The sequence below is a fragment of the Cynocephalus volans genome, chromosome 2, assembly GCF_027409185.1.
Source record: "Cynocephalus volans isolate mCynVol1 chromosome 2, mCynVol1.pri, whole genome shotgun sequence".
Lineage (NCBI taxonomy): Eukaryota > Metazoa > Chordata > Mammalia > Dermoptera > Cynocephalidae > Cynocephalus > Cynocephalus volans.
Window position 1 is genome coordinate 20,237,756 of NC_084461.1, and position 21,267 is coordinate 20,259,022.

Below are 21,267 nucleotides of genomic sequence, written 5' to 3' on the forward strand. Positions count from 1 at the left end.
CTCTTAATAAACAATATCGTTAAGATACCTGTCCTGGTTTGGCATTTTCACACACTGCTGTCTCATATGGTGCAGATATTTCTGGAGGAAATTCATTGACATCTAGAACATTGATCAGTATGTTGACTGTGCTGGTTAATAATGGGTTACCTGTTGAAACCATAAAAAGAGGAAATATAGTACAAAATTTGGTCAGTTATTGATTCTACCATAAACAGTATTTAAATTGTTAAAAAATCAGCCTTCACATAGAATGTAAAGAACCCTTCCTATTATGGGAAATTCTGAGGTTTCCAACTACAAGATGGTAAAAGGATGAATAAGTGAGGTATCAATGTTTAGCTGTCAGAGATTTAGCAGTGAGCTCTACAGGGTTTATCCCCCAAATTTCTCACCAAAGTGAGGACAACTATTTAGCTGATATTTTACTGTAAGTACAGAGTCTTTCTAGTAAAATGACTTAGCCATCCTAAGTTTAGTTTCCAGAACCAATCTTTACCAATTAGTGATGTTTTTTCACTAGATAAAAATAGTTGTCTATGTTGTGCCCATATAATGAAAACTTTATTGGCTGAAATAATCTACATATTTAAATGACTCTCTCAAAGCAATTCCTTCTAGAAGCTTCCTCCTAAAAAGAAGGATGACAACAGGGACAATGAAAGAGAAAAAGCTTTTCATAAATTAAAAGTAGAAACATAGATTTATGGATGTAGAAGTAAGAGATGGCTTATGGAAAGCTAGGATACATCCTTTAATCACTTGTAGGTGATGAGAAAGAAAAGAAGAAACAAACTTTTGTTAAAGAAAAACTTCTTCCTACAGAATCAAAAAGAATGTCAGTGTGACAAGATATCTGCCAAAATCCCATTACAAGTTTTGCCTCCAGCCAGCTAATTGTTATTCATATCTCTGTCATTTGTTGCAGAAGACTAGAAATAATCAAACTAATAAAGCATAACTTAATGCACATGTTTTAACTTATTCAATATAAAATTTTACCTTATAAACTTTTACGGTTGGATAAACTATCTCAATTTTGTGTGTGTGTGTGTGTGTGTGTGTGTGTGTGTGTGTGTGTGTGTGTGTGTGTGTCTTTTTTTGTGACTGGCCACACCGCTCTTAGCCAGTGAGCACACCGGCCATCCCTATATAGGATCCGAACCCGCAGCGGGAGGGCTGCTACTCTCCCGAGTGCGCCACGGGGTCGGCCCCTATCTCAAATTTTTGAAGGACCTTGCCCAGAGTCACACGGCTAGGACACTGGGGAGTTAAGATGCAAAGCCAGAATTGTGAAAATCCAAAGACCGAGTTTGTTCCACCATACCTTCCCTATGGATTGATTTACATGTTAAATTCTTCTGCAGTGTCACTGAAGATTTTAGATCTCTATCTGGAAGGCTTTAAAGAATGCATACAAAATCTTAATCACATGATTGAGACAATTCTACATTATCTTGCTGAGTTAAAATTCATTAAAAAAATAAATAACAGCACTCTAAGCAGTAGCTTTAAAAAGCTCACATATTCACGTATGACATGTTGAAATTCATCATTATATACCGGTAAAGATACAGATAACATAAACTGACAATAAAGGGTATATTTTGGATTATTGGGTGTGTTTATGGAAGGTATATTGTTAACCTCCAAGAATGATTTAAAAATACATATTATTTAAAATGTGATATTTGCCACATATTTGTATACTTATTTGGTAGAAAAGGTTTGTCTCAGTTTTCACAAATTATTTTACCTTTCTTTAATTCAGGTTTTTCATATGAAACACATGGCAATAATAAGCCCTACTTCATATGGCTATTATATTAAATGAGATGGTGTTTTACAAAATGCTTGATAACTTTGTTAAATTATCATTTCTCTTATTACTAACAATACTTTGTGGGGATAATTTGTATCTGTTATTTGTATTTATTATTTGCATATCATAAAATGTAGATGAAAGTCAACAAGTTGGTTAAACTAGGTTCACATTCCCAAAGAAATTGGAAATTATCAGCAACAGCAATAGAAATAGTGCCTAATACATTATAATGCTTATAGTGTACCAGTGTTCTAAGGCACAGTACATAGACCAATTCATTTAGGGTTCACAGCAGCTATGATGTAGACACTATTATCATCCCCATTGTGTATGTGCAACTTTGAAGAGAGGGGGATGTAACTTTTCCAAAAATTACAGTTGAAAGTGGTAAGGCTGCGTTTTGAATCCAGGTGTTCTGGTTTCATAGTCCATGCTCTTAAACTCTATTATATAGTGAGTATTTAAAAAAAAAAAAATGCTTTGAAAATTTAACAGCTACATTAAAAATACACAACTAATTCATATTATAGATTAGAGTTTAGTAATTTAATGTGAATAATTTAAGCTCTTCAACATCTAGATAAGGTGAAACTATCTCTACTTTCTATTTTACATGATACATAACATACAAGTCCTGAGGCTCCATGAAAAGCAGAGTTACTTTTTTACTTTATTCCAGGATTACAGTTTTATTTTATTGTTAGTGTGAAGATGTGGTATCTTTCACAGGAGACAACAGTTCTCCCTTAACTATATTTATCTTTCAGATTTACTTTATAATGTATAAAAGGGTTATTGAAATGAATTTAAGCCTAATTTATCCCTTAGAAATTCCTTTTTGCTAGTTTTAAATTATTTTCCTACAATATAGATTTTAATATCTGTCCCAATGAATAAATTGTCACAGAAATATTATCATATTGTGATTTGTTATTATTAACAGTGTTTCTCAAAGGGGTGCTTGGCATTTTAGCTAAGACAAATCTTTATCATGTGAGACTGTCTTGTGCACTGTAGGATATCTAGATTGCCCAAAAATTAAATGTCACAAGGCATCATTGCGGCAACTACAAAACAAATGTCCAAACAAGGATAGAGAAAAACCAAGAACATGTTCATACTGTTGAAAATGAGTAATAGGATAATGGGTTAAATTATATTATTAACTCTTCTATTATATTTAAAAAAAAACTTTTCATAATTAAAGTTTAAAATATTCACTTTGTATTCTTAAGTACCAGTTAAGGAAGCAATAACATCTCAATTTTAGAACTACTGTACTCAAATAAACACTGCACTTTTCATGAGAATATACTTTATAAGAGTAATATAACATTATTTCATCTATGTTATAATTTACAAAGTTATGTTGAACAAGTAATGACCTATTTTATTTCTAACTCATCTAATCTGTATTTGGGACAGCAGTGATGAAATTCATTTAACCTTTATTCACCATGAGTATGATTATCCAATTCTTTGACAATAACACCATGTAGAGATTAGCTACAGTTACTTATAAAAGCAAATTCAATTATTGAGTTAGTAAATATTAAATAATCAAAGTCTTACACAATTAATTTCTAAGTTTCTAATAGTCAATCCATTTAAATTCCAATTTTCATTGTTCTAAATTGCTTATATTAGTAACAAGTTATTTAATAATTTGGGGCTCATATAAGGTAATCAATAATTATTCTGTATTTCTTAAAAATGCTTCGTTGGATCTTCCTTCCCTCTCCTTGATGATATCTCAGTCAGCTTCCATACCTTTCTGAGTCAATTTGAGATAGTACTGCCTTTTTATTAATATTTTAAAGTACAGCTTAAACTAAGGGGGAAAAAAGTGAAAACTATAAATTACCAAAATGAGGAATATGGAGGAGACATTACTACTTATAATGAATGAAATCCGTTATCAAAAAGAAATATTTTAAATTGCTTTATGCCAAAAAAAAGTCAACATAGGTGAAATAGACAAATGTCTTTGAAGATCCAAATTGCCAAAACTGACTCTAGAAAAAATACAAAATCATAATATATATAAAGAAAAAGTTCATGCCCAGATGACTTTATTGGAAATTCTATGAAATGTCTGAAGATCAAATAATATAAATTCTTTACAACTTCTTTCAGAAAACCATTCATTCCTTGTACCTTGATACCAAAGCTGATCAAAAACATCACAGGAACAAAACAGCACAGACGAGTATCTCTATAAACACAGGTACAAAAATTTAACAAAACATTAGCAAATCAATTCTAACAGCAAATTATAAAAATAACATCCAATGCCCAAATGGTGTTTATTCTAGGGAGGCAAATCGATTTAACATCTGAGAACAATCACCATATTATTAGAAGAAAGAACAAAGCCTCACAAGGCCATCTCAATAGACTCAGAATTAGCACTTTACAAAATCCTACATCCATTTATGATAAAAACTCTCAACAAAGAATAAATAGAAGAAAATTTCTTCAACCTGAAAAAGTATATCTACAAGAAACTGACATCTAACATCATGGTGAAAGACTGTTTTCTCTCTAACATTAGGCACGTGGCAAGGATGCCCACTTATATTCAACATTGTACTTGAGGGTTTGGTGCAATCAGATCAAAATAAAAAATAAAATAAAATAAAAGGCATCCAGATTGGAAAGAAGAAAATAAAACTATTTTTGCTTGAAGATAACATGACCCTGTAGATAGAAAATCCTAAGACAGAAAATCCTAAAGAATCCACAAAGAAATTAATAGATATAATAAGGAATTCCATCAAAGCCACAGGGTAAGTGATCAATATAAAAGATGGCAATTGCATTCTTAGGATACTAGTAAAGTACAAACTAAAGTGAAATTGAGAAAAACAATTCAATACACAACAGAACTGAAGGTAACATATTTAGGATTAAATTTTTCAAAATAAATGAAGGTCCTGTAAACTGAAATTCATAAGTCATTGCTCAATGAAATAAAAAATACTTCCCATAGAAATATGAAATCGTATAGTCACTTTGGAAAATAGTTTGGCACTTTCCTTAAATGTTAAACATAAGCTTATCTCATGACCCAACAATTCCACCTTTAGGTATCTGCCCAAGAGAAATGAAGTACATCTACCAAAGAGAAATAAAATAAATATAAATAACCTGTATGCATATATACATGAAAGTATTATGCACATAGCCCAGAACTGGAAACGATACCAGTGCCTATCTTTTAGTGAATGGATAAACATTATGTGTCACATCCATACAATAGGATATCACCCAACAATAAAAAGGAACAAAATACTGATATTTGCTGCAACAACATGAAATGAACCTCAAATACATTATTCTACACTGATTAGAAAAGAAGACTGACACCGCTCCTTTAATTGGAGTGTTGTTACCTGCAGAAACCAAAAGGTTTTAGCACCTTAGGGTTTCTGAAGTAAATGAGGCTTCAGATGATTCCAGGTCCCACCTGTGAAGTCTTCCAAACAATCTGACACAGTTATTAAGCTATTCTTTTTAGATGAGCCATTTTGGAATTCCTGACCCAAACAAACTCGGTGATACATTGTTAGGTGGCAAGAGATAACAACTCATAGCGATGAGAAATATTAAAATACATATTAAAAGAAAACAAGACTGGAATGGCTCTCAGATTGGGTGCTTTTTTTAGCTGTAATTATGCAAAGGTTTATTTATTCACTTCTGGTGCTTGATGCTGGAGGTTTGGTAGGGGCCAAGCTGAAGATGTAGTCGAGGAAAGTCACTGATGGTCTTTTCATATACACTGGACTTCCTCATGACTTGTGGATACAATTCAAGAGCAAACATTTCAAGAAATAGGAAAATCCAGACAGAAACAATTGCTTTTATGATATAGTACAGTCGTGTAGCAATATTTCTTTTATATGTTAGTCAGGGCAGTCACTAGTCCCCTTCCAAATCCAAGGGAAGTGAAGATAAACCCTCTTCTTGATAAAGAGAATGACAGCCTCATTGTCAGAATGACATGTGAAATGGGATAGACCATTAGGTATAGCTTTCATTGGAACTTGGAATCAGAAATCTCTTTTAAAATGGATTCCTTAGTAACTACCATTGTAACCTTTGATAAATCCTACAAAAACTGAATTTTAAATCTAAATGAGAATTTAGGACTTGTATAAACTTATAATTCTCACGCTATTTTTTTTTCAGCTTTAGGTGGTCTCACAGACAGCAAAGAGAAGGCATTTGCCAAGCTCAGTTCTCATTATGTTATATATGAGGATTACACATATTTAATTTGATAAATATATATATATTTTTATTTGATAAACTATCCTGATAATCTGCAAAATTTGAAAATTATAGTTCTATAAATACCCACTTATGGGTGACAACATTTTCTTCATGATATTTCTTATGACTCTGTTTGAGGCAAGATTGGAATCCACATTTCCTCACTATGCTTCTTACTGAACTATATTATCTGTTAATTCAAACAGCAAGAAGACAGGCTGCCTGAGATACTCCCTGGCAAGCGCTGATCATTTATCTTCAATGAGTCACATTTACATGCTGTGAGGAAGCCCAGTCTACATAAAAGCGTCAAGGTAGTGCTTTATAAAATTTTACAGGGTAGATACTTAATAAATACATTTCCAGGAACCAAATGAGAACAATAATTAAAAATGTTTTAAAAATGTCTATGTACTTAGAAACACAAGGTTCCTGCTGTATTAAAGTACAATGGAGCTAGTTTGCTTCCTTATTAAAAATGACATCTGCTTTTGAATAACTACAGGGGTTAAAATTCAATTTTCTGTGTACTGAATTGTAACTACAATAACGTCAAGAACGGAATCTTAGCCTTTTATGCCAAGAAAGTGAATTACAATAGTGCAAACTGAGTATGACGTAATGAATGAATAATGCAGGCTTTCTTAGGCTTGTCTCTTTAAATCAGTTCGCTTTTAAATTACATTTTAAGTTAAACCATGTTGAATAATAGCTCTCTTCAAGTTACAGTAGTATGATCTGTAGCTAGACTGAGCCATCCATTAAGAGGATTTAAATTATTCATATATACATATGATAAAGTCAAACATTACTTTCTCTGCTGTGGGTGACAAACACCTATTTCCAAAGCAAATCTTTTAAAATATATCTATCATTTTTTTCCCAATGAGAACTGAAAGTAAAATATATCATTTATTTTAAATATTTGCAATAACGAAGTCTTAGACACTGAGAGCCTTGAGGGCAGGAGCTGTGTCCTACTCATCTTTATATCTCCAGAGTTAACACAGTGTCTAGTATCTGCTACCAAAGGGAACATATAATAAATAAACATACTTTCAACAACTGAACAGAGAAGGTATGATGGTTTGCACACAGCTGATATGACAGGAAACCTCTGTGGATTGCAACCTCCTGATACCATGATAGTCAATGGGTTTCCCTTGAATTCTCCCATGCTTAACTCTAGATGCATTTCACTTTATGTTAAATTATCTATAATCCAAAAAAACCATCTCAAATGACTTTCCTTAATATAATCACAGAAACATTAAATTAGTATTTTGAAGGCATGTAAAACTCATTAATATCAATTTGATAACAAAGAGGCAATTTTATACCATAAGCAGTTAAGAGGTGTTAACCAGTTAACAATTCCTGAAATACCTACCTGGGAAAATAGAATAAACTGCTAATAGTTTATGATTCTATATTATTTTCTACCCATTATAGTCAACTAAGTTACAGAAGCAATAGAAATATAATGCACAAAATACAAAGCTGTATTTTATCCTCTACCTTTCCTTTCCCTTACTTCCTCACCAAATTAGTTACCAACATGTTGTTTATTTCTCCTAAACATCTCTCTCGTCACTTGTACCCATCAGCATTTTGTTTGTTGCTCCTTTCATTTAACTCTTAAATGGTTAAGGTACACATCGTTAACCCACTTCATTTCTCACCTTTCATATTCACATACTCATTATAATCTATATGTTGATAAAGCCCAAGTTTATTTATCAGACCTAAATCCCTTTGCTGATTTGTTGTCCAGTATATGCAACTGATTGCATGACTGCTTGTTATGAACAGTAGGCATGTCAAACTCAACCTGTTTTGTCGGGCCTTAAAAACTAACGCCACCTTAAGTGACATTACAAGTGGCGCCATTATGAGCTCACAAGGGCGTATTCAGCCTAAGACTGCTCAGGGAGGAAGTAGGGTGGGAGTGTCTGCAGGAACCTTGCCTTAGGCCTTATTGGCCAAATACGTGTTTCTGCACTCGTGAACACCTTGTGATTGCAATAGCTAGGCATTGAGACAGGATGCATGCTCTTGTAACCTTTAAGCTGACTGGAGGATGTAAAAAACCTCCCTTCCCCATTTGCCTTTAAAAGCAAGTACTTGTGTGATAAAAAACGGAACTGCTGGACAGAACCCCCACCACATCTGAGTGTCCTTTAACCGGCTGGTTGGGGCCGGCAGCTGTACTCACCTCTCTTCACAGCTCTCTTCCCCCGTCTCCTTCCAAAGGGGACTGGAGGGAAAGAGGAATCCGGGCAATTCACTCGCCCACCAGAAGGAACACCAAGGGAGAGACTCATAGCGAGGCAAGATCTGTTTGGGTCTGCCGGCGGCAGACCCCACACTATTCAAGACTGAACTCATAACCTTCATTAGTGCCACTCTTTCTACTTTTGTTTTCTACCTCAGTTTATGGTGCCACCAGCCTCTGTGCTGCCTATCCAGAAACTGACCACTAATATTGATACCCCATTTATCTCATTCCTGCACCAAATCAGTTTCAATACTCATCATTTTCACCTCTTAACTTTTGCTTACATCTATTTTTGTATGCTCCCTGGTTTTATTCTATGTCATCAAAATCTTTCTTAGATCACTACAAAATCTTTCTACTATTTTTGTACTATTCTTCAAGCATGCTTTTCTTCAATCCTTTTGCCATTCTGCAACTAGCATAGATTTTCAGAAATATTAGTCATATCAATTTCTGTCTTTGATTATATCTCTTCAGTGTTTACCTCTTACTTCAGGATAAAATCAAAGCACTATAACATGCTAAAAAAAAAACCAAATGAACAATTTTTCATGGTTTTTATCTGGATTCTCTTTATTACTGGGAAGAAAAAGCTGTTGGGGGAGAGACAGAGACAGAGACACACAGAGAGAGGAGTTTTTCTTTTTATTTACTCTCAATTTCTTTCTTTTTTTTTTTTTTTCCTATTCTGAATTACTTTATATTCCTCTGAGTATCTTACACATTTTTCCACTTCTAGAGCTTGACACATGCCATTTCTATCACCTAAAATATATTTTACCCTCTTTTCACTATTTTTCCTCTAATCTTTTAGTTTTCAGTTTAGATGTTCTGTTATTGTGGAGGACTTGCCTGGTATCTTTCTCATGCTGCCATAATGCCCTGTTTCTTTGCTTATTTTCTGTGTTAGCGTTTCAGCATAGTGTTCTTACCACCAATTCACCACCAGTGTCCATTAGACTGTGAGCCTGTCTGAGGAAGGCAAATTTTTCTTTGTAAATCTTGTGCCATAAACACTAAGAATGGTGTGAAATATATCAATCAATCAATAAATAAGCAGCAAATTTAAAGTTGCTGTTATATTCAAGATGATTTTTTTGAAAAATTAATGCATGTAAGTTATAATAAAATATTCTTAAGTTGTAATATATGTCTCAAACATGTATAAAGCTCTTCACAATGTATTAATTAATTGTGTACATATCCATATGTTCTAGAAAAAATGACAGACCATGAGAATTAAAGATATATAAGATAGGGTCCTTGATACTAAGAAGTTCACACTTAACTGAGAGGATCATTATATAAACAGATTAAATATGATATAGCACATGATATCTATAAAATAACATTTCTATGTAAAAATATTTTCTACTTTCAAATTCCATTTGGTATGTGATATTAAAAGAATTTCCTGTAAATGTCCAAATATAACTTTCTTGAATAGTTTCAATCTTTAGGTGAAAAGTTCATCACATAGTTTTAATTTCCTGAGAAAATCAGATACTAATTAAGAAAAAAATAATCCTGGCATTAATATTGCATATGTGATTTTGATGGAGCAATTAAATTGATTTAAAGTACTCCCAAGCAGTTTGATTATGGTAGTATACCCATAAGCAGTTGAGAATATAAAACGAAATATAAGCTATCACAACATAAATTTGGATTCCATTATATTTGCAGAGCACATAATAGTAAGAAAAATGGTATCATTTCTACATTAAGTTGATGATTATGGTGGTGTTAATGATTATTATTTCTATGTATACGATACATAGCTGTGCATTATGAAATGGTATGAAAACTGTGATTCTCTCTTCAAAGTGTTACTCTTAGAAGAACTATGGAAATGTTGCCAATTCTAGTATAAATCAAACTTATCTTTCTTTGAGAATAGTTATTTGGGAAAAGAAAAGGAAATTAGAAAATTGTATATGAACTATCTAGATTTTTACACGTAAAGAAAAGCATCCATGAGAAGTGGTTTTTTTTGTTGTTGTTGTTTTTTTTTTAAGAGACAATTATGTGGGCAATTGAAGGAAGAAAAAAATGCCATCAATTTGGAAATGAAATCAATGGTTATATTTAGTCTCCAAAAGTCAACTATACCCTCTGAGTAAGTGTTTCTATTCATGATAACTGATTTCACTCTTTTTTCCCCTCAGATTTCTGTTCATCTTTAGGACACTGGAGAGACTGGCACCAAGGTTCCAAAATCAGTGTACATTTGAATAACCTAGAGAGCTTGTTTAAAATGGAGATTTCTTTGCAATATTTTTAGAAATTCTGATTCAGCATGTCTTGGATGGGGTTCAATAATCTGTCCTTTAAAAAAATGTCCCAGGTGACTCTGATATAGGTGACCATGGTTGAGATGTTAAGAAACACTAGAAGAGAAGAAAAGGCCAACCCAAAGATGCTTATTCTCAATGAATATGAATCAGATTAATAATACCTTTTTTTGAGAAAGGTCTGGCCAAATTAAGGAGGAGAGTAGTGCTCAGACACTGCAGTGAATCCACACTCGCCTTTATCAGTTGATCCCTAGTGAGGTCAACCACAGTCGCCCAGATGAATTCACTGTATGCCGGTCCATGCTGGCTTACAAGAATGCAGGTCCTGGAACACAACTAGCTTTCAAACCCACGAGAGGGGAAAAGTTGGAGAAGTGATATATGTTAATGTGGGGACACACAGGTAGATGAGATACAGTGGGAAAGATGAAAGACTCATAATTCCACCTGAAAAATTGCAAGATCTCAGTGAGGCTTTTAAGGCTCTGCTGTATGAGGCCTTAGACTTCCTTTCTGAATGAATATACCCTTGAGACCAATTGTACCACACCACTTATAATGTCTGATCTCAACATGAGCTTTGATACCTCTATGCCTTTGCTTAAGATGCTTTCTCAACCTACGAGACCCTCTTTGTCTCCATGACAATATCTTTTTCATTTTTTACAAATTCAGCTCAAATTACAATCCCTATGTGACATGTTATGTTTATGCCTCCAAAACAAATTATTTTAAATATTTTTTCCTCTAAGAGCACTTAGTATTTTGATTAAGTATTTAATGTATTTAGCCAAATTGTTGCATATCTCATAGTATTTTCAATGTCTGGCAACCAGGTAATATGGTCCCTAAGCTTTCTTCTTTTTTGGAATTACTTGTCTAGTTGCCAGTACCACATATCATCAGCAGTCTTCTAAAATGGTTCCCAATGATCCCTTTCTTAACCCCCTTGTGTAACTCCTGTCTTTAATGTGGTCTGGATCTAGTGACTTGCTTCTACTCGATGAAATGTGGCAAAAGTGAGAAGATGTCATTTCTAAGATTAGAATCACTGAAAGGACCAAATGAGTTGATGTATAAGAAGCTATTAGAATAGTTTACTAGTTTATTCTATTAATATCCACCATTATTCTAGAAAAACTAGGTACTCACTTTTCATTTAGTCTGAGAAAATTATTTCATGGCATACAGACAAAGAAATACCATACTATGGTGAGTCATAACCTTTTGCAATCTACCCATGAAGTTTATGTGAGAGTTCACTTAAGTCTAAATTCCCTAGAATTCAACATAAACTGCAATGTGCTTGAGAACAGACACCATCTTTCTATGTTTTCTAATAACTCTCAAAAAATAGTGCTTTGCACATAGATGGTACTCTATACACATTATAAAAACAAATGCATGAATTTTTGCTTAGTCTAAATTATAGATACCAACCTCGATGCTTGATTTTTCTGTACATAGAGAATGATATCACCTACTCTATGTAAACAACAACAACAAAAATTATACCTTGAAATATGTCTATATGGATGATAACCTTAAAAAGTTATTATCCAACAATTTAATCTCAACTCATAATGGTACACTTGTATATAAAATTTTTCCAAATATAGCATTTGGTCAGGTAATTCACTTATTTTTTTACTTATTTCACAATGACCAAAAAAAGAAGAATAGTCTCTAGTATCAACTGTTTATTTTATAATTATACAAAATATATTATAGGTATTTTGTTAATTTATTTTTAGTTATCTTTAACAAATGGCACTTGTTATAGTAACACCAAAAACACAAAAAATTAGAAACATTTGCCCATTGAAACTGTCTGATCATTTGAATGAAGTAAATTTTTGGAACATTAGTCTCTTAAAATTCTCAAGGCTGATATCATAAAAACAACAAAGCAGTAAAGCACAAAAGAATTAATAGGAGTCTAATAAAATTATTTGAACTTCCAGCTATAGCAACACTGATTAATGACTGCCTTTTAATTAATTGGAAGTTGTTCAATCATTGTACGATTTCATTTCTCCTAAGATTTTTTATAAAAGTGTCAGGGCCAAAACATATGCTAGTTCAATCTGCAATAAGGTACACTTACATAATTTTGTTCTTCTTGGCAGGACAAGAATGAGCTATTTATTTCTCATTCATTCACTGTGATGATATTCCCTGCTCAGCTAACTAGTTTGATCAGTGAAGACAGTCTTAGGCATTAAAATATGAATAAAGTTTACTTTTAAACTGTGCATACAAACAAAATAACAAACGATAGGTTTTTTTTTTTTTACAGAATCTCTAATTACCACATGATATGTGCTTAGCCTCTTTATTTTTCATGCAAGTATATACTCTTTGTCTCACCAGACTTCCTTGATGTCTCTAAAACCTACACAATCATCTTTGAATAGATACTGGCATAGACTAGCTGTCCATTTTAGGAATGTTTATATATGTATCTGCCTATGTCCCAGTAAGGGCCAGCATGACTTCTTAGAATCCATATACTAGGCTTCCTACTTTGCATTTAGGTAAAACTACAGCCAGCAAGTTGGAAAGATTGAGCTAACACGTGCATAATCATATTGAAAGCTGACAAATTAGGGTTCCTTAAGTTTACGAAATCTAAGCTTTCAAGGATCAATGATATTTGCTTCCAATGTAATGGAAGCATTACATATTCATATGTCCTTCCGTTTTCCATGGTTGAATCTCAAGATTCTGAAAGGAGGTACCAGACTTTGTTCTTACTAATGTTCCCATATCAAAACCATGATGATGGCTTTGATAGCCTAGGTAGCCAATAGGGAGTAAGATACCTTCCACAGCTACAGTACAAGTGACGAATGAACTATCAGCAGATTTTCATCTGGGGTTGTTACAAGGGCTTGCTACCGTACATCAAAGAAATATGTACATGTTTTGAGTGTGTCATAACAGGAAGGTTTAATTTAGGTTAGAAAGTTTTCAAGCAATAACTTTTTTATTATGGACTATATGTCTGTGATAAATAGAAGTTATTTGAAGACGCTTCTACTCAGTTGTAACTTATTATGTCTAAACCTTTGGAGTGAGTGTAACACGGTTCACAGAGGTCTTTTATTCCATAACTTAGACAACTTATTTTCACCATATTTATCAAAGATCTTAGAAAACTGAAGTTTATTTTTTAACTAGAGTATAGTTAACTGCCCCCAAATTCTGTATGAATGAAATAATTGAAGTTCAGCATGAAAGTAATAAAGAATAACATAGGTGACTGTAACAGGATGTGGTATGGGAGGGAAGAAAGATGCCAAGAGGAAGGGAGATTTCAGGAAAACCACTTAAAGAGAAAGGGGAAGGAGGGAATCCCTCTAAAGTGAATAGACTGGCATTCTGCTCTCTGTCTGCTTAGGCAGCTAACTTGATGATCTTCTCTCTAAGCCTAACCAAGTAAAGAGGCCAGATTTGAAAGAAGATGGCAAGACAGAGAAAACATGCAGTACGGGAGCTGCCTGTGATGCACCTGTTTAGTTTGGCAAGGATGTGTAATTTCCTCATGGTCAAGTGGACTCAGCAGAAAGGAGCTGGAATTGAGCAATCATGCTATTAATTCACCCAGGAAGGCTGACTGCTAGCAAGCAGACCCTGAAATTAAGAAGCTGCAAGGTCTACCACTGGGTGACCATATCAGATTCCTATGTAGGTAGGATGTCCAGGGCCCCCCATATCAAAGAACTCACAAAGTCACAAAAGAAGAGGGTCAGCAGTTGGACAACTGCCTTTAATGCCATTCCATTCTATTTCAGCTCTCAAAGCAGTACCAACCAATGTAGCACTATGTGGGGCATATAGAAAAGATTTATGCATTTTTGTTTCACTTTTCTCTTTTCTTCACCAACAGACTGGAAAAGCTATACCCCAACCCGAAGGAATCAAAGTTTAAATGCATGCTCTTTGAGTTTTCCTGATGTCAATTGATGTGTAACAATAAATGACCCCAAAATGTAGCTGCTTGAAATAATCACATTTTTATATTTCTTGCAATTTTGTGGGTAAAAATCCAGGCAAAGTTTTGGTGGGTTAATACTCTATCTCACATGGCGTTTATGGAGTTTACATTGTGGTATTCAACTAGAAATGGCCTGGTCTAGAGGTTCCAAGGCAGTAGCACTTGCATACACAGCACACTAGCAGGTGTGGTTGGAATGCTGAGCAGAGCTGGGTTGTTAACCTTAGCACCAACATGTTAGCTCTCTAGCAGGGCAGCCTCAGTGTAGTCAGACCTCTAAGATGACGGACTGGAACTTAAGAGTAAGTGTTCCAGCAAACAAGGTAGAAGCTGCATGATCTTATATGTTAGACTTACTTTTAATAATCAGAATAACCTAAAAGTAATGAGTAAAACCTCGTTAAGGTTCAGGAAAATGTGTCTGACAGTTCACATTTAGAAGCAGTGGTTGAAGACAGACAAAGCTGTTTCATCCCACTCTGAGTTGAGATTGACCAAAACCCCTCGATAGAAATGTTCACAGCTCTTTCCTGCATTGAAAGGTGAAATTAGCTGCCAAAGAGTTTATACATTTGCACCAGATACACCAAATGGAATAAGAAGGAAACAAAACGAAAGATGTTCAGAAGGGATTTTCCCAAACTTTTCAAGAGACTATAAGCAGAAGGACTGGGAAGATGCATGTCTATTAAAAACAACTATATCTAGAGCTGAACATCACCAATCCTGCCCTTCTTTGTGACTTCAAGAAATTGTGATATACCCTTAATTGTGCAATTGACTATATAAGACCTATAATCACTCTCAGTCTGTAGGATTCTCTTCTAAAAACCACAGAAACAAATACAAGCAATAATGTCTAACAATCTTATAGATTCTTGAAGAATGGCAATTAAAACTTCTGAATATTCCAAAGTGATATTCATTAAACATGCTTTCCAATGAAAGGAGAGGGAAGAGGGACTATTTTTAAGATGTTTTCTTTGATTTCAGAAAATATTTCAGAATGAGTCAAATTAATTATCAAATATGATCATTATTCCCTCTTTCCTAGCCCTCTGAAACTCCCAATAATGCATACGAGGATCCTGTGTGGAAGAGAAGGGGGACTCTGGTGCATTGTTGAGGGTGCAGCAGGGAAATGAATGAGGTCACACAATAGAATTCACTACTAGATATTCATGCAATCCTGCAAACAGGGCGCATTGGCAGCTGTCACAATTTCTCTGGACTTATGCTATGAGGGAAAGGAACAGGTTTCTGAGTTTCCCTGGGAGACCACTCAGCTGTCAGTCTAAAAATGAAAAACACCTCAGCAGGGACTCGTTGAAGAGTGTTAAATCCAAGAACTGCAGTATAACATTGATTTCGTCCATGCCATACTTACTAACTTTACTCGCAATTATGGAGAAATTATACTGCGCGGTGCTTTCTCTGTCTAGTAATTCATTAGTGGCGACGGTTCCTTCAGTTCCATCTATTGTAAAGTAGCTGTCCCCATCACTCTTCCAGTCTATGAAGTACCTGGATACGAAAAAAGTAGATGCAAATGCACGATGATTACACATTAATCATAAGGGCAGTTAGGCTCACTTGACATAGCTCCTTATTTTTCTCCCTGTAGCTATTTCCCACCTTGCAATAAAGAAGATTGTAAATGACAGCTTCTTTATTGCAAAGTCAGTATGCTCAAGGGGAAACTGGAAATAATGAAAGATTTAGTACTCCTACTGTTCATATTATTTTAAGGTCTTGACACCTTGAAAGCTCAGCAGAGACTAAAATTCTAAAGCTGACCATGGATTTCTTTAACCTGCTGAATATTAAAACTTTCTCAAGCAGTAAAAAATTCCTTAATGGTGGCCGTGGGAAGGGTTAGGGGTGGGGAAGGCATCTGGAAACAACTTACAAAGTACCCCAGTCAGAAAAGAGGTAGAATGTTAGTGTTTCTGTGGATAGAAAAATAAATACAATTATGGAAAACAAGCGGAATTTTTTTAAACTGACAATTTGATAGTTGTATGAAAGTATTTCCTTTCAAACACATTTAAAAGGGTCATTGCTGTTTTATTATACTATATGTTAGGATAACTTTGTAAAACAACAACAACAACAACAAAAGCAGAATAATGAACTTGGTGTCTATTTATCTTTTTTACTAACATATTTGATGGTAATGAGTGTTGCCTTATGTGAAGCAACTGGACTAAAAAAACTCAAGAAAATGAATAACAAAACAGAAATTCATTTATTTAAGCCTTTAAGTAATGGTAGACACATGGAGTGATGCAAGTAAAATTACTTATCAAACAGACATTTTCAATTGTAATAGCAATAGTTAACATTTTTAAAGTTTACCATGTGATAGACATTGTTCTCAATGCTTAAACATATTAATGTATTAAGTCTCTGTAAAAGTCCTAAAAATGGGTAGTGTTAATCTCTCTATTTTACATATGAGGAAAATAAAGCACGGAGACATGAAGGAATTTGCTCAAGTTCATATAACTTGAAAGTTTCAAGCTGGTAGCTGAAGCAGGTCATCAATATTTCCCATATAATTATCTTTATACAGTCCTTCAATTTTAAATAGAACATTTTATGGGAAAAGGCTCTGCTGATCATAAGGCACGATGCACAATATTTTAGCACCATTATTCTGACCTGGGAACTGAAGAGAAGTCATTTCAAACAGTGGCTGAAAGCAGATGACATTATTCTAGTCAGCCCATCGAAATTCCTAGGCCAAAGAGAGTGAACCCCCTTTTTTTCACAGTGAAAAGTCATCTAAGGGATGTATATCTCAAAATAGCACATTATTATTTTAAAGAGCTGGTTATTTGAAACTATAGCAGGTTCCATGCCATTTCAGTGCTTAATCAATACTAATTTGTTTTTACAAATGAGATTTATGATTCTTATCTTGTCGATATTTGTTAGTAACTGATTTCTTAATCAAAAGATGAGTGTTATCAGAACAGGATATGAACCATGCTATTAATCTGCTTTTGATATCCCCGCTGTTGACTGGAGGGGTGAAAAGACATTGATGGCTTCTGATTTCAATGTAATATACTATCTTATAGGAACACTCTCAAAAATTATAAATGAAGTTAAGATACATTTAAAAGTCAGGGAGCACAGGGGTATAATGAGCTTAACTCTCTCTATTGCATATTCTCCTTCTCTGAACAGGAAAGCATTTTCTCACAATACTCCTTCTCAGCACCTCAATTCAACTTGTCATATGCCTAATTTAAGAAAATTGTCACTGAATCCCCTCATTAACAAGCATTCTGGAATAATTGGTGTATACTAACTGTATTCAATTGTACAATTTATTACATATTTGCTATACACTAGACACTATACTAGGGTTGAGGCATATAAAGATAAGTAAAGTATGATGCTCATTGTGAAAGAATCTAGTTGAGGTGACACAAGCAGATAATTTCAATGCCCGATAGAAGGATAGAGAAGACCCTATGGGGGTACCAAGAGAAGACAGCTAGGATAAAACCCAATGGTTCAGGAAAATGTTTGGCTGACATTAGAAGGCTATAAAGCAATGACCTAGAAGGTTGAAGCAAAGTGAGGGGAGAACAAAAGGGATTTTAGGAAGCTGCAACAGCAGGAGCAAACTCTGGAGGTGCTGGGGAAACTAGAAGCTGTTAGAAACTACTGTAGAAAATACCTGAGAGGCACCGTAACACAGAAAAAATAAGTAATTTAGGTTAAGGAAGTATTATACATTATATTAAGGAGGTAGGACTTGGTCCCGTGAGTAATGACTGCTATGGACAGGGATTATTAGAGTAGAGATTAAATGTCAATTGTTTTTAAAGCTTGTGGTTTGAAGGGGTCAAGACTGTGAGCTTTTCCTATATTGCAGAATCTTACCAAGAGACAAAGAGAGCTACCAGAGCTGTAAAGAGATTTGATTCAATGAGTTACGAGGAGTCGCCGAGATAACTAGATATGTGCAGGCTGTTATAGTTTGAATATGTTTCTTTCTTCAAAACTCATGTTGAAATTAGATCTCTAATGTGGCAATGTTAAGCGGCGGGGCCTAGTGGGAGGTCTCTGGGTCACGTGGCGAATCCCTCATGAATAGATTAATGCCCCCCCTGGGGGCAGAAAAGGGGGTGAGTGAGTGCTGGCTCCCAAGAGAGCTGGTTGTTAAAAAGAGGCTGGCACCTCCTCTCCCTCTGTCTTTCTTTGCTTGCTCTCTTACCATGTATTGCACAGATCAGCTCCCTTTTTGTTTTTAGCCATGAGTGTCAGCAGCCTGAGACCCTGGCCAAATCCAGTTGTGGATTTTCTAGCCTAAAGAATCATGAGCCCCCAAAACCTTTTCTTCTTATAAATTACCCAGTCTCAGGTATTCTGTTATAACAAAACACGGGGTAAAGAAAAGAAGTCACAAGAACATGCTGGCTGCCTTTAATTTGATAAAGATGCTCATGTGAAGGTGTTAGACTTACTTGTTATGTTTTCATGGAATGGGAGATAGGACAGAGAATGGAATATGTATAAACACAGATTTCAGACAAAGATAAATATAATGTTAATTTTAGCCACTTGGTTAGGAAGATGCAAAATCATATTTTGAAAATGAATATTTTTACACTCCTCAGAATAAAGCCAAAATAGACAGAAGGGAAGCTTTTCTCTCTTGTGACCCTGGGCAAGTAGACAGAGGGAGACCCCATTACTAGGAAAGTACTAAATATTTTTCAGGGGTGAATTAGATTAACCTTTGTTTGCAAACTGACTTCTCATCCACCTGCAAACAGCTCTTCCTCCCAGACAGGCAGAAATTGTCCAGCCAAGCTACAGACTGCCTGTATTCCTGATTCCCCAATCAGCATAGCAGAAATCCTGCAACATTAGATTGTCTGTGGGATGCATAGGGCATACTGTGAAGTGACTCAAAGTATGTTATCTATACAAAAAGGATTGATTAGACATTAGAGAAGTCCTAAGAGGTTAGACAGCCTAATATAGTCATGTATTACAAGTGTTGAACTAGCACATGGGTTTTCATAGAGATTCTAGGTCTCAAGTTGGCTGAGTTTGCTATAATTAAGCCAGAGACATGCATTCATATGTTCATCAGTTATCATCCAGTTTGATAATCTCTGCATTTTGACCAGATTTTTTAATCCATACAGGTTTAACTGTTACTAGTTATACAATTATATTTGCATTTCCCATTTTATTTTTTGTTTTCTATATGTCCTATGTCTTTTTTGTTCCTCTGTTTTTCCCCTACTGCTTTCTTTACATTAAATGAATATTTTCCAATGTGACAGTAATTCCTTTAATGATTTTTTATTATATCATTTGTGCTATTTTCTTAGTATCTGCTCTAGGTTTTACCACTTACCTCTTGACTTATCAGATTCAAATTTATAGTAACTGAATTCCAGTAAAATATAAAAAAGCTATTTCTATATAGTTATGTGCCATTATTATATATAATAAATATACATATATATGTTTACCTATATAGTTGTACATATTTTATTTAAATATGTCACAACTCCAATGATACCTTGTAATAATTATTAAATGTTTTAATTTCATGTCATGTTGGCATCTTGCCTCACCTGGTAAGATTATATCCCTTGATTGCTTGCTGAAGGGAGAGTAGCCATGTCCCCTCAACCAAACCTGCCAGAGGGGCATTTCTATCCGTCTGAACTGGGAGATAGGAGTGGGAGGGAGGTAGTGGGTTCTGAGTCAAGTCTTTTTCTATGCTTATCTAGTTTTAGTATATTTTCTTGAATAAATGGTTCTGTATTTGCTGTGTGTCTATAGGAAACTTTCCAGAAACAGTAAATGATTGTTTTTGATTTATAAAAAAAAAAAAAAGTTTTCACCGTTTACTCTTACTTTACTGGGGAGTGTGTCTGCGGAACTTCTTACACTGCCATTTTTTAAGAGAAAACTTCCATCCGTTTTTGGAATTCCCTTCCTCTCATTCACTCTAGTTAATTCACATGTTAATTTTTTAAAGCTTGTCTTTTTTTGCTTCGTTGCAAATCTTTGCAATCAATAGATTCTTTTTTGGTTCTAGGATACTACATAGTACTCAATTATTATGTATATTTTGACAAATATAACACAGCTTGTATACATTTTGTTCATGTGATGTGATTGTCCTCCTCACCCAAGGCCTTTTAAATTCCTGGAGGGCAGAGGTTAGCTTTGTTCATCTCTGTGTTGCCAGCAACCTGAGATGTTATTGTGCACATAGCATCTACTACTTAAGTACTGTGTAGACATCAATGCACAGATCCTATTCTCCCTACCTATATAATTTCTACTTCAAGACAACATGTTTAGGATAATCAGCTTTCTGGTTTACTGAGAACTTTCTCAGTTTTAATACTGAAAGTCCCAAGGTCCAGAAAACTCCTCCATTCCAGACAAAATAGGGAAAATTGATCACCTTACTCATAGTCAATACTTGCAGCATATGCTATAATTTAAGTTGATTCAAACAGAAATCTAAATTGATACAATGAACCACTATAAACACAGGTCATGTTTAAATGTAATTTTAAGTTTTTCTAATAACCTT

The 21,267-nt window shown here is 34.4% G+C and overlaps 1 protein-coding gene across 1 annotated transcript in view; it reads right to left on the reverse strand.

The window, feature by feature from the left end:
- CDH12 (cadherin 12) overlaps positions 1-21,267 on the reverse strand; it is a 403,563-nt gene that overhangs the window by 10,969 nt on the left and 371,327 nt on the right. The window contains exons 8-9 of the mRNA XM_063085931.1: positions 16,066-16,202; positions 29-150 (exon numbers count right to left, since the gene is read on the reverse strand). Coding sequence (XP_062942001.1) covers positions 29-150; positions 16,066-16,202 — 259 coding nt within the window. The remainder of the gene's footprint in view (positions 1-28; positions 151-16,065; positions 16,203-21,267) is intronic.